The 14,559-nt window shown below is 39.1% G+C and overlaps 1 protein-coding gene and 1 long non-coding RNA gene across 2 annotated transcripts in view; both read left to right on the top strand.

Annotated features, from left to right (window-relative positions):
* SYCP2L (synaptonemal complex protein 2 like) overlaps positions 1–14,559 on the top strand; it is a gene marked incomplete at its 5' end in the record, with an annotated part of 55,182 nt that overhangs the window by 27,781 nt on the left and 12,842 nt on the right. The window contains 5 exons of the mRNA XM_081247416.1: positions 9,193–9,343; positions 9,915–9,964; positions 12,490–12,619; positions 13,722–13,795; positions 13,960–14,029. Coding sequence (XP_081103542.1) covers positions 9,193–9,343; positions 9,915–9,964; positions 12,490–12,619; positions 13,722–13,795; positions 13,960–14,029 — 475 coding nt within the window. The remainder of the gene's footprint in view (positions 1–9,192; positions 9,344–9,914; positions 9,965–12,489; positions 12,620–13,721; positions 13,796–13,959; positions 14,030–14,559) is intronic.
* On the top strand, positions 527–8,243 carry LOC308623406. Its single transcript, XR_014016819.1, has 3 exons — positions 527–614; positions 709–778; positions 7,833–8,243. It is a non-coding gene; the product is annotated as an uncharacterized lncRNA (long non-coding RNA).

The raw sequence follows: 14,559 nt of genomic DNA, 5'->3' as shown, positions 1-14,559 counted from the left end.
TGGGAACTTGGGAAAATTACTTAACATCATTGAGCCTGAGGCTTCTCATCTATAAAGCAAAGGTAATAGCTGGTTTACAGTGTGGCCCTCTTAGGATTAAAAGCATAAGATACATAAAGCACATAACACACTGCTTGGCATGTATTGGTGTTCAGTCCATTTTCTTATGTTTGATTACATGGACACATTATACAGAAATGTGATAGTGTTATGATTTTTTAAAAAACAAATACACCAAAGATGATTCCTCCAGATAGATTGTCTTTTTGGGAACTTGTACATATCTCAACAATTATGATGCTTATGATGCTGTTGAAGACATTTTTGTAAGTCTTCCTTTGATGTTTCCCTTAGTAACTCTGAGACACTCTGTGATTGTCTTTGATGGTGGCAAATCTTCTGAGGGTGGATATTGATGTTTTTGGAACAGCCAGCAGTCATTTGGAGCTAAATCTAATGAACAAAGAGCCTGATATCCTACTATTTAAATGCTTTTCTTTGGAATTGTAAAAAATTTCAAACATAACGTAATTAAGTATATATGTTTTTCCTGCAGCAAACAAATACAGCTGATAATTCACCTGAAAAATCGAAACTGGATGATACACAAAAAGGTCAGATTTTTTTCTGTCATAAGACTTGAAAGGTATATTTAAATGTTTACTTGAGATGCTTAATAATTTTTGTTTTTCATTTTCATGCTTAAAGTTCCTTCAAAACAAGATTTACAAGAACCATCAGCAAAAATGCAGGTTCCTGAATTAAATGATACATCTAGGTACGTGATTTTCAAAACTCATAAACCATGTAGATTGCTGTTAATGTGACTCATTAACTACAATTCGACTGTCTAGGTTTTTCCCCCTTTTTTGCATCTGGCTGTGCTCCACACAAGGAGAGAGCGTTGTGTGCAGTTTTCTGCAGAATGATTTGAGCAGGGCTGGAAAGTTCTCTCTCTTTTTTTTTTTTTTTTGGAAAGTTCTCTTGACCTATGCATCTCTGTAATTATAGTCCCAATGTTATCTTTGGTGATGTAGTTTTCTGTAGCAGAACACTGAATATCTCTCGCCAGAAAACATGTATTACTTGGCATTATTTTATTGCCACTTTCCATGTAGGCCTCTGAAGAGAATGGGTCATACCTGTGATTTTTTTTACAGCTTTATTGAGATATAACTGAAATAAAATAAAGTGTACATATTTAAAGTGTACAATTGGATGTATACTTTAACGTCAAATTTTTGACACAGTTTTTTTTTAAACATCTTTATCGGAGTATAATTGCTTTACAATGGTGTGTTAGTTTCTGCTTTATAACAAAGCTATACATATACATATATCCCCATATCTCCTCCCTCTTGCGTCTCCCTCCCACCCTCCCTATCCCACCCCTCTAGGTGGTCACAAAGCACCGAGCTGGTCTCCCTGTGCTGTGCGGCTGCTTCCCACTAGCTATCTATTTTACATTTGGTAGTGTGTATATGTTCATGCCACTCTCTCACTTCATCCCAGCTTACCCTTCCCCCTCCCCGCGTCCTGAGGTCCATTCTCTACATCTGCATCTTTATTCCTGTCCTGCCCCTAGGTTCGTCATAACCATTTTTTTTCTTTTTAGATTCCATATATACGTGTTAGCATATGGTATTTGTTTTTCTCTTTCTGACTTACTTCACTGTGTATGACAGACTCTAGGTCCATCCACCTCACTACAAATAACTCAATTTCATTTCCTTTTATGGCTGAGTAATATTCCATTGTATATATGTGCCACATCTTCTTTATCCATTCATCTGTCAATGGACACTTAGGTTGCTTCCATGTCCTGGCTATTGTAAATAGTGCTGCAGTGAACATTGTGGTACATGACTTTTTTTGAATAATGGTTTTCACAGGGTATATGCCCAATAGTGGGATTGCTGGGTCATATGGTAGTTCTATTTTTAGTTTTTTAAGGAACCTCCATACTGTTCTCTGTAGTGGCTATATCAATTTACATTCCCACCAACAGTGCAAGAGTGTTCCCTTTTCTCCACACTCCCTCCAGCATTTATTGTTTGTAGATTTTTTGATGATGGCCATTCTGACCAGTGTGAGGTGATACCTCATTGTAGTTTTGATTTGCATTTCTCTAATGATTAGTGATGTTGAGCATACTTTCATGTGTTTGTTGGCCATCTGTTTGTCTTCTTTGGAGAAATGTCTGTTTAGGTCTTCTGCCCATTTTTGGATTGGGTTGTTTGTTTTTTTTATATGGAGCTGCATGAGCTGCTTGTATATTTTGAGATTAATCCTTTGTCAGTTGCATCATTTGCAAATATTTTCTCCCATTCTGAGGGTTGTCTTTTCGTCTTATTTATGGTTTCCTTTGCTGTGTAAAAGCTTTGAGATTTCATTAGGTCCCATTTGTTTATTTTTGTTTTTATTTCCATTTCTCTAGGAGGTGGGTCAAAAAGGATCTTGCTGTGATTTATGCCATAGAGTGTTCTGCCTATGTTTTCCTCTAAGGGGTTTATAGTGTCTGGCCTTACATTTAGATCTTTAATCCGTTTTGAGTTTATTTTTGTGTATGGTGTTAAGGGAGTGTTCTAATTTCATTCCTTTGCATGTAGCTGTCCAGTTTTCCCAGCACCACTTATTGAAGAGACTGTCTTTTCTCCATTATATACTCTTGCCTCCTTTATTAAAAATAAGGTGACCATATGTGCATGGGTTTATCTCTGGGTTTTCTGTCTTGTTCCATTGATTTATATTTCTGTTTTTGTGCCAGTACCATCCTGTCTTGATTACTGTACTGTAGCTTTGTAGTATAGTCTGAAGTCAGGGAGCCTGATTCCTCCAGCTCCATTTTTCTTTCTCAAGATTGTTTTGGCTATTCGGGGTCTTTTGTGTTTCCATACAAGTTGTGAAATTTTTTGTTCTAGTTCTGTGAAAAATGCCATTGGTAGTTTGATAGGGATTGCATTGAATCTGTAGATCGCTTTGGGTAGTATAGTCATTTTCACAGTGTTGATTCTTCCAATCCAAGAACATGGTATATCTCTCCATCTGTTTGTATCATCTTTAATTTCTTTCATCAGTGTCTTATAGTTTTCTGCATACAGGTCTTTTGTTTCCTTAGGTAGGTCTGTTCCTACCTAAGGTATTTTATTCTTTTTGTTGCAATGGTAAATGGGAGTGTTTCCTTAATTTCTCTTTCAGATTTTTTGTCATTAGTGTATAGGAATGCAAGAGATTTCTGTGCATTAATTTTGTATCCTGCTACTTTACCAGATTCATTGATTAGCTCTAGTAGTTTTCTGGTAGCATCTTTAGGATTCTCTATGTATAGTATCATGTCATCTGCAAGCAGTGACAGGTTTACTTCCTCTTTTCTGATTTGGATTCCTTTTATTTCTTTTTTGTCTCTGATTGCTGTGGCTAAAACTTCCAAAACTATGTGAATAATAGTGGTGAGAGTGGACAGCCTTGTCTTGTTCCTGATCTTAGAGGAAATGGTTTCAGTTTTTCACCACTGAGAACAATGTTGGCTGTGGGTTTTTCATATATGGCCTTTATTATCTTAAGGTAAGTTCCCTCTATGCCTACTAAATGGGTGTTGGATTTTGTCAAAAGCTTTTTCTGCATCTATTGAGATGATCATATGGTTTCTCTCCTTCAATTTGTTAATATGGTTTATCACATTGATTGATTTGTGTATATTGGAGAGTCCTTGCATTCCTGGGATAAACCCCAGTTGATCATGGTGTATGATCCTTTTAATGTGCTGTTGGATTCTGTTTGCTAGTATTTTGTTGAAGATTTTTGCATCTATGACATACAGTTTTTGACATATGTCTACACCCAGGGACCATCACCACAATCAAGATAAGGACCGTATCCATCATCTCCAAGAATTTCTTCCTGCCCCTTTGAAATCCCTCCCTCCTGTCTTGCTGCATTCCCACCCCGACCCTTGGCAATCACTGATCTGCTTTCTGTCACTATAGATGAGTTTGTAGTTTAAAAAATCTTACTTAAATGGAACCAAACAATAGGTACTTTTTTTCTAGCTTCTTTCATTCAGTGTAATTATTTTGAGATTCATCGTGTATCAACAGTTCATTCTTTTATATTATTGAGTAGTATGGAGAATAGTGGATCCATTGTATGGATATACCACATTTTGTTTATCCATTCTCCTGCTGATGGACATTTGAGTTTCCAGTTTTTTGTTGTTACAAGTAAAGCCCTTAGGATTCTTGTGTAAGTCTTTGTATGGAGATGTGTTTTCTTTTCTCTTGGGTAAATATATAGGAATGGGATAGCTGGATCATAATTGGTATATGTTTAACTTTTTTTTAAAAGTGCCAAAATGTTTTCCAAAGTCTTTGCAGCATTTTACATTCCCACCAGCAGTCTTTGAGGGTTCTATTTGATTTTTTTTTTCTTTTTGGCTGTGCCATGCAGCATGTGGGATCTTAGTTCCCCAACGAGGGATCGAACCCACACCCCCGTGCATTGGAAGTGCAGAGTCTTAACCACTGGACTGCAGCGAAGTCCCAGTCTTTGAGGGTTCTAGTTGCTAGACATTCTTGTCAGTAGGTTCAGTAATACAGTTTCATTGATGGATGGACTGATGAATGAATGAAAAGATCCAATACTGATGTGGGCTATTTCTTCATTCCTCTGCCAGAACAACCCAGTCCCCCAAAGGGTCCTCAGTGTGTTATAATTTCCTTTATTTACTTCATTAATTTTTATATGTTATTGTGGCTCCACCTCCCCAATACCATTCTTCTTCTGTGAGTTACTAGATATCTCTCCTATTGTTTTTCTGTGTCAGCCTATATTGGTTTTGGGCTTTAAGGGTTTACACTTTATATATGAACAGTGCTATTTCTCCTTTTATGATGTTAGTTTAAAGCACTCTGTCACACTGTGAAATTTGTTCTTTCTTGACCTTATAAAATGAGGGTTCTGGGGCTTCCCTGGTGGTGCAGTGGTTGAGAGTCTGCCTGCCGGTGCGGGAGACACGGGTTCGAGCCCTGGTCTGGGAGGATCCCACATGCTTTGGAGCGACTGGGCCCGGGAACCACAACTACTGAGCCTGCGCATCTGGAGCCTATGCTCCTCAACAAGAGAGGCCACAATAGTGAGAGGCCCGCGCACGGCAATGAAGAGTGGCCCCCGCTAGCAGCAACTAGAGAAAGCCCTCGCACAGAAACGAACACCCAACACAGCCAAGAATATATAAATAAATAAAAGCTGAGCTGATGTCCTTCTGAAAAAAAAAAAAAAAAAAGAGTTCTAAGCCAGGAATAGAGCCTACATTTCTGTCAGGCCATGAGCCAGGAAATAAAAAGTAGTGTTTTTAGACCATCGCTATAGCTAGCCATTCATTGTTCAAGGATCTCGTTCAACTAGAAGAGGGTAGAAACCTGCCCGACCCCCACACTTCCTTCCCATGACACTTTCTTGTCCAGGCATCCAGTGTCTCATTCTTTAAGATCCTTGGAGCAATCCAGGTTTCTTCCGACTTCACCTCTTCCTCTCACATCGGCCCCAGAAGGAGTGGGGTGCTGGCAGGGGCTTCCAGCACGGTTTGGAAGTGCTGCTCTAAGGCAGCCCTGGCGGGGCTGGGCCTTCCCAGTAACCTCTCTGCTGCCTCTCTCTGTGCCTGTCTGATCCTCCGTTCAGCAGTGAGAGAATTCTTCAGCCCCACTTGAATCTGAGAATCCTTTTTCTCATTCTGAGAGGCATGGAACATTGTTGCTGTTGCTCCTAGAAGTCCAGATTTGGCTTTGGGAAGGGGCTGCGTGCTTGGTCCTACGGAATATTTCCACATAGAGCAGAAGGGTAGGTCTTGGACTTATGGAGGGTACATAATTCCCCTAGAGCATCTAACAGTAACACCACAGACTCTGAGTTAAAGATTCCTGACTGGAGTAATCTGTTTATCTCCTGGTCTCTGTTTTTTTGTTCTGCAAATGAGTACTTCACTTAAAAGGGACGTTCAGCGCTTGGTACAAAAAAAAGAATGTAAGATAGCTTATTAACAATCTGCTCATATTAACTGCATGTTGAAATTATAATGTTTTAAATACACTGGGTTGAATAAAAGGCTATTCAAATTTAAAAAAAAAGACGTTCAGGTGCCATTATTGCAAAGAAATTTTGGGTACTGCTCAGAGCTTTTTAGCTCTTTCATGTTGGAATAAAACAGCACCTGCAGCTGCTTATAAATTCAGACTGAAACCGCAGAACGCATTTCGGGACTCAGTAGAGCATAGGTTCTTCTGTCTCCGCACAGAAAGAATTCAGCAAGAGGCAGAGTGACAGGTAAAGAAAGAGTTTATTAGTATAGGAGGCTTGTGAGGGGTACAAGAGGTACAAGCCGGAGGTCTCTGCCCCTAGCACTTAATGGGTTACATTTTTATAAACAAAGGAAAAGTGGGGAGGGGGGAGAAATCCACTTTCTTCCTCATTCTTGAGTTGACATCAAGCTTCCCTCATCACCTCATCCTCCATGTCGGACAGGGGAGTTTTCTTGTCCCTAGTGGTCAAACCAGGACGGTCATGGCGCTATTCAAATCAGCAGAAGGATGATAATGTATGCTAAAATATGGTAAGTCATCTCAGGTTTCAGTATAGTGAGGGTCTTCTACTTTGGAATGTCACCTTTCCCTTATACTTTTGTTTTTAGCATGTACAGAGGAGCACGTCCTAGGGATCATCAACTTACTGACCTCAGCCAGCAGGATGCAGACATCATTGACTTGATGTATATTTTTGTTGTTAGTTTCGTTGTTAAGCAAGCCTGCTTTGTTTCATGATTTTCCGATTGCTTTCTTGAGTGATCATTAACTTACAGTGGTCTCCCAAAGCTCCCTGAAGTTCCCTGTCTATCTCTAATCCCCTAGTGGGATTTTTAACTAGCTATTTGATTTTCCTACTGTATCTCTATCAAGACTATACACACACAAACTAACGGTGTAAGACTAATATTTTAAAAATTGTGATGAAATAGGCATAATGTAAAATTTACCATCTTAACCATTTTCAAGTGTACCGTTCAGTGGCATTAAGTACCTTCACGTTGTTGTACAGCCATCACCACTATCCGTCTCCTGAGCTTTTTCATCTTCATCTTTCTGAAACTTGGCCCCCATTAAACAACTCCCCTTTAACAAAATTGAAGGATATAAGATTAACGTAAAAAAGTCAAGTTTCTTTCTATATGGTAGCAAATAGAAAGACTTGTCTTTTGGTTTTCTTGATAATAGCAAGCTCTGTATCTGATAAGGGGTAAATATCCAAAGTATAATATATAAGGAACTCCTACAATTCAATAGTAAAAAAAAAAAAAAAAAAAAAAAACCCCACCTGATTAAAAAAAATGGGGAAAGGACTTGAATAGACATTTCTCCAAAGAAGATATACAAATGGCCAATAAGTATATGAAAAGATGCTCAACATCACTAATCATCAAGAAAAGCTTGCCTTTTTAGCACCCAGTTGATTCTAAGGCAGAGCCAGGCGGGAAACACTGCTCTGTAGCATTGTCGCACTCATTGCTTACTTGCTGATGTTACCCTGCCAGCCTCTTCTTTGTATGCCTGGCAGAGAAGGGCTCAACAAAGGTTTGTTTTGTGTTAAATAGCCAGTTGTTGGCAGGCAGAAGATGTATGGAAATGGATTGCAAGGTAAAAAGTTTGTCTCAGAATGGGGTACTTCCCATGAGTTGGGCTCACAATCAAAGGGCGTGTGAAGGGGAAAAAAAAAGTGCTGTGAAGTTGGGAAAGGAGAAGATGTTGGTGAAACAGTTCCATTAATTCAATGTATTTTGCTTTTAGGGAAGATTCTGCTTTTGAGGGTGACAGAAAGCAAGAAAGAAGGATGTCGGTAATGGAATCACTTTCCTGATTTTGGGGGCAGTCCTTTCCATGTTTTAGTTATTTGCGTACCATCTTCAAACTTTACCATTGATCTGCTCTTTGTTTCTCAGTTAAGTTTATCTTAAGCTTGTTTTATTAATTAATTAATTTATTTTCTTTCCTCACTTCTATTTTTATTTTTATTTTTTAATAGATCTTTATTGGAGTATAATTGCTTCACAATACTGTGTTAGTTTCTGTTGTACACCAAAGTGAATCAGCCATATGCATAAAGCATTTCACTTTGAAATGGAAAGTCAGCATTAGTTGTAACAAATAGTTGGTAAGCCCCCAAATAAATATGATGGAGAATAACAAAGTTATATTGAATTGTACTTTTCCTTGTATTAGGCCTTGAGCTAAAAGTCTGTTCTTGCTTTGTTAAAAAAAAATGATTATAAGTAGAAGAGAAATATTAAAGACCTACTAGCAGCTGAGATTTACTCTGAATAGAATCAGAAGTGTTAATGAATTGAAAAGAAATTTTTTGCCCTGAGTCAGTGATGTGGTTTTGTTCCTGCGTGCGCCCGTTTCCATCTCTCCATTGCTGTTCTTGCTTTGGGAAGCAGAGTGCTTTAAGTCTATTGTCAGTATGTTAAAAAAAAAATCTCTGTATGAACAGTAAATGAAATTTTTTTTCCTGAAATAAGAGATCATGGGCTTCAAACAAACAAATTAAAGCTCCTTCTGACTTTCTTTTAGCGGTGGTTCTCAGTCCTATGGGGTAGTGTTTTGAAGTTAGTGTTGGCCCAATAATCAGGTGCATCAGCTTTTGGAAAGTTATCTACCATCCCTACAGCTACAAGTATTTGATTAGAGAGGATTGTGTCATCTTTTACTACAGCAGCTTGGTGGAGAACTGACTAATGAAATAATCATCCTCTTTTTTTTTTTTTTTTTTTTTTGCGGTACGCGGGCCTCTCACTGTTGTGGCCTCTCCCGCTGTGGAGCACAGGCTCCGGACGCTCAGGCCCAGCGGCCATGGCTCACGGGCCCAGCCGCTCCACGGCATGTGGGATCTTCCCGGACCGGGGCACGAACCCGCGTCCCCTGCATCGGCAGGCGGACTCTCAACCACTGCGTCACCAGGGAAGCCCAATAATCATCCTCTTTTTCTCCCTTCTCCTTACTTCTGTGCCCTTTTATTTTGTAAGAAAGCCCAGTCTTCTAGGAGAAGGAGTTACTTCTCTTTTGTCTAACTTCATAGTCATATGTTTAACTGCACATAAATGGTACTAACGTCCTTTTAATAGTTCTCATTTATCACCTGTGTTTGTAGAAGTTTAATTATAGGAAACACCTCTTCTCGGAGAGTGATGAAGATTCAAGTACTAGTGCCATTGAACTGTCCTGGACCAGTGACCAAAAAAGGAAATCCCTGAAGTCATATCCTAGTAGAAAAAAGATAAGAACCAGAAGTAACCTAAAAAGTAAGTTTGGTGTATGTTTTCTTTCCAGTCACTTTTCAAATAAATTATCAGGTATTAATTTTTCAGTACGTGATGGGAGCCGCGGGTACCAAAGAGGTATGATCACGTCGTCCTCCTTCCCTGGCAGACTGGAAAGGGAAAATGTACAGATGTAAAACGGTATGAAAGAATATGGAATTGACCAATAATTGTTAAATTTGAGCCGTGGATAAATGGAGTCAGGAGTTCAGATAAGAGGAATCTGACGTAAGCTGAAATCATCAGGAAAAGCTTCTAGGAAGAGTTGAGTGGGACCTCAGCTAATGCTTGGGAGAAGAATAGGATTTGAAGAGGTGTGGAGAAGGGGAAGCATTCTAATTAGGTAAAACTAGAAAGACGTGAGCACAGCGCTCAGGAACAGGATCTGGAGCAGAGAATTCATGCTGGGTAGTGAGGCACAAAGTTGAATAATTAGATCCTAAGAGCTAGACATTTCAGCAAGCTGTGGGAAGTGGGGATTGCTTCTAGTGTGTATTTTGGTATTTCTTATAAGTAAACTTACCCACGGTACTCTTATTCCCTTCCATTCTAGCCTTGCCACCATTCCCCATAAGTAGTGGCAGTGACCTTGAGAAAGATCAAGTAAGTAAATTTTGTCTGGGCTGCCGTGTGCCCTTATGGTGTAAGCTTTGAAACAAGTTGATCTCTTTAAACCACCTTTATTTCTCAAAAAACTCCTTTCTGAAATATGAGAATAATAAACCAGTGGTTTACTAGTATGTAAACCACTTTCAATAGAAACTTCAAGGACTTCTAAACATTTTATATGAATCTTGGGTAAAAATTTAGGATCTTTTTTCATTGGTTGCAAATTTGTTGCAAGATGTTTATTATGAACTAAGCTTGAAACCTGGGCTCTTCTGATTTCCTGCAAACGTATGCTTTTTTGAATTTATATTTTAAAATAAACTTCTTGGTTTAATTCTTCCATTAGTTCTCAGTTTGTTGACATGTTACTCCCAAAGATTTTAATGATTTAAACATTTAAGTCTTTATTTTGCAAGCAGTTGAAATACCTTCAGCCATTTCAAATATTGAATAAGCCCTGAAAATTTCTTAATTCCTCTCAGTTATCCTTGTTTTATATCAAAGTAGTTAAGAACATGGACACGAGTGTCCTCCAGGCCAATTCAGAGCTTAATTTATCATGCTTTTAGCTGAATTACCTCTCTGAGCAGTTGGCTTTTGTTTTTTGTCAAATGAAATTAGATAGATAGATAGATAGTATATATAGTATAGTGTATGTATATATATACTGTATATATGATATTTTATATAAAATATGTAACATAATATATATAATCATGTATATATGATGTGTTATATATAACTGCACATATATATATATATATATATATATATATTTTTTTTTTTATGGTACGCGGGCCTCTCACTGTTGTGGCCTCTCCTGTTGCGGAGCACAGGCTCTGGACACGCAGGCTCAGCAGCCATGGCTCACGGGCCCAGCCGCTCCGCGGCATGTGGGATCTTCCCGGACCGGGGCACGAACCCGCATCCACTGCATCGGCAGGCGGACTCTCAACCACTGCGCCACCAGGGAAGCCCTGCACATATATTTTATATGTACAAACTATATATACTTATATATAAAATACATATATGTACACATTACATGCATATAATACATATATTATATACATATCTAATATATGTACATACATATATAATACATATATGTACATATATTTTATATATGTGTATCTACACACACACACACACAAACTGCAGAATATAGTGCGAAGTGTTTAAGAGTTTTCTAAGGGCAGCTGCTGGGATTCTGAGGGCATCAGCAGCACCCTGCTGGCCTGTACAGAAATAGGATGTTGTTAGTGCTCTAATAGTAGTAGCTCGTCATCTGCCCTCCCTGCCCGACCTGCCTTCTGCCATCAGCCTGGGGGTGCGGGGTGCTGCCCTCTGTGAGGCTAAGGGACACTCATGTTCTGAGGTGACAGAGAGTTTATAGCTCAAACCTGTGAGCCAGAGCAAGTACCTAAATATTTGTTGAATAGTTCAACCTGAGATAAGGAGTTATCAGTTAGAAATAGGCCAAAAGAACAGTTTTTAGCAATATACAGCTTAAAAAAAAATAGGTACCAAAGAAGAAACAGGGAAGCTTTGAGAACCCATAAATTTAAGGTGTGCAACTGACAAGAAGTCTGTGCTGATTTTCAGTGAGGGCATTGCTGACTTTATACAGACATTGGTATCCAGAACTCACTTCTCTGTGCTGGAGTTTAAGAGAATAACTTAGAAGCAGGGGTTGGCAAACCTTTTCTGTGAAGGGCCAGATACTAAATATTTTAGTCTTTTTGGTCATATGGTTTCTGTGGCAGCCATTCAACTCTGCCATTGTAGCGTGAAGGCAGCCATGGACAATACTCAGATGAGTTGGATGTGTTGTGTTCCAATAAAACTTATATTTACAAGAACTTTATTTACAGTGAGCTGTAGTTTGCTGACTCCTGAATTAGAGCAGTGGTTCTCAGACTTTAGTGTTCAGAATGACCAGGATGGCTTGCGGAAATGCAGATTGCTGGGTCCTGTCCCCAGAGTTTTTGATTGAGTACACTGGGTTAGGGGCTTGAGAATTTGCTTTTCTGTCAAGTTCTCAGGTGTTGCCGAGCCTGTGGTTTGGGACCACACTTTGAGAACTTTGACTTAGAGTCATCAATTGATGCCTGACCTAATGTGTTTCCAACCCTGCGATCTTATGGTCTTACTGTTTTTTTTCAAATGGAGCATATCCAATACTTAATCATTTAAAAAGGATGTTAGAGGGCTTCCCTGGTGGCGCAGTGGTTGAGAGTCCACCTGCCAATGCAGGGGACACAGGTTCGTGCCCCGGTCCGGGAAGATCCCACATGCCGCGGAGCGGCTGGGCCTGTGAGCCATGGCCGCTGGGCCTGCGCGTCTGGAGCCTGTGCTCCGCAACGGGAGAGGCCACAACAGTGAGAGGCCCACGTACCGCAAAAAACAAAAAACAAAAAACAAAAAAAAAAAGGATGTTGGAAGTGTCTTGGAATTTTTGATAACATTCACAACCACTCAAAACAAGTTAACACTTTATAAAAAATACTATATTTTAGGCTAAAATTCTAACACCATTACGGAAAGATACCTCCAGGCAAAATAATGTCACACCTCCAAAAATTCCTGGAACGAAATTTGAGAGTAGTTCTGCCTTTTTAACTCCTGAAGATTCTGCCCAGAAGATAGGTATGTGATTTTCTGTCGATCTATATAGAAAAAATTATATTTTGGGAAAGGTAGTTTGAAAAAGCAAAATGTATTTCTTTTAATATCTGTTGAAGAAAGTGTGTAAGTATGATTGATCTTCTCTTTTATGCCCTCATTAACAAAAGACAGAGGACATTGTTTTAATTCTGTTTTAATATTTGAGATCAGCTTGTGCATAAGAATTGCTGGTATTCTTCCACTTTAAAAATAACAAGAAGCTCAAATGATGATTTTTTGCAGGGGTTGGTAAACTTTTTCTGTAGAGGACCAGAGTAATTACTTTTTGCTTTTTGGCCCCTGGAGTTTCTGTTGCATCTATTCAGCTCTGCATTTGTAGCTCCAAATGAGCCACAGACAAGATGTAAACCAATGGACATGGCTGTGTTTCCATAAAACTTTATTTATAAAACCAGGTGGCAGACTGTATTTGGCCTGAGGGGCCAGAGTGTGCCAACCCTTGACCTGTAAGGTTTATCTCAGCCCCCACTGTATTTTATTAAAACAATTCACATCTTTTAAATTGGTAAGAGTAGGGATTTTGTTTTCTTCACCTCTATCATTTTAGAGCACAGCACATTGGCAGGCACATAATGGCATTAGCAAGCACATGACTGCCAGCCTCTTAGTTTGGCTGCCACTGGAAGAAAAGAAGTAGGGAAGGGAAAATAGGAGAGAGGGAAATATAGCAGGAGAGAGGGAAATATAACATGAGAGAGGAAGAGGAGTAAGGGAATGCATCTAAGAGAGGAAAGAGAAGGGACCACGTTGAGGTGGTAGAATCCTTGCTGTGTATTTGGGGCCAGATGGGCAGCTACTAAATGTGCTGACCTAGTAGGTAACTGGCTATTCATTTTATCTACAGACCTGTAACCCCTAATACCCATGCATGCCCTGCAAGATACAAAGTGGTTTTTGGTTTTTTTTTTTTTTTTTTTTTTTTTAAAGAACAGTGTCCCTTTTGTGGGGGGTAGGGCAGTGGATGTTGAAATTTAATTTATAGACTGATAGTGAAATGTTATTGCCTCAATTGCCTCTCAGTGTGTTTATTCCCTTAAAACTATTCATTCTCTCTAATACTCAGATCTTCAAAGTCCCCACCCACTGAGCGATCTCTCGTCCTTGGAGCTCTCAGATGTTGAAGAAAATGTATCTGAGGTATTGTACTATTTAATTGTTGGTTATTCATCTGGTTTCCCAGAATTAATATTATATTTGCTTAATGTACTAGCTTATTCCTTCTTAAGGGATAATGTAGCACCATGTGTTTCTTATTTTGACATGAATACATGTATTTGTGGCCTTTTTCTTTTTTTTTAAAGACTGTGGCCCAAGAGTCGTTGGTGAAAAGTACTAGCTTCAAACATGAACTGCAGAACTTGGAAGACAGAGGTGAGAGAATTCTAAACTTCTTTTTGCAGAATAAAGCAAAATTAATCTGATTTTGGCAGACTGGGCTGTTACTCAAATTGAGGCAGATACAATCACTCTACAGAGTGACAATTGCCAGGCCTTGGAGAGGGCAGTGTCATCTGCTTACCAGCTCCAAATGTGCCTGAAGGTCAAGGGGAGGAGCAGAGGTTTTCACTCAGGAACAAGAACATCTGTGTCAAGAAGCATATAGCCTGGGACACAAGTCCCATCAACCAGCATGCCTTCTCTCTCACCCCACAGAAGGCAGTCCCCTACTATTATAGTGATGTCACTTTCTCCCTTTAGATCTGTTAGTGTTTGCTTAAAATGTTTAGGTGCTGTGATATTGGGTGCATATATTTACAGTTGGTACGTTCTCTTGATGGAGTGACCCCTTTATCATTATGTAATGAACTTCTTTGTCTCTTGTTAAATTTTTTGACTTTAAAGTCTGTTTTGACTGATATAAGCATAGCTATTCCTGCTTTCTTTCGATTTCCACTTGCATG

The sequence above is a fragment of the Mesoplodon bidens genome (genome assembly GCF_964165515.1).
Source record: "Mesoplodon bidens genome assembly, chromosome: 10".
Classification (NCBI taxonomy): Eukaryota; Metazoa; Chordata; class Mammalia; order Artiodactyla; family Ziphiidae; genus Mesoplodon; species Mesoplodon bidens.
The sequence above is the reverse complement of the archived record's forward strand: the minus strand, read 5'-3'. Positions and strand labels throughout refer to the sequence as shown.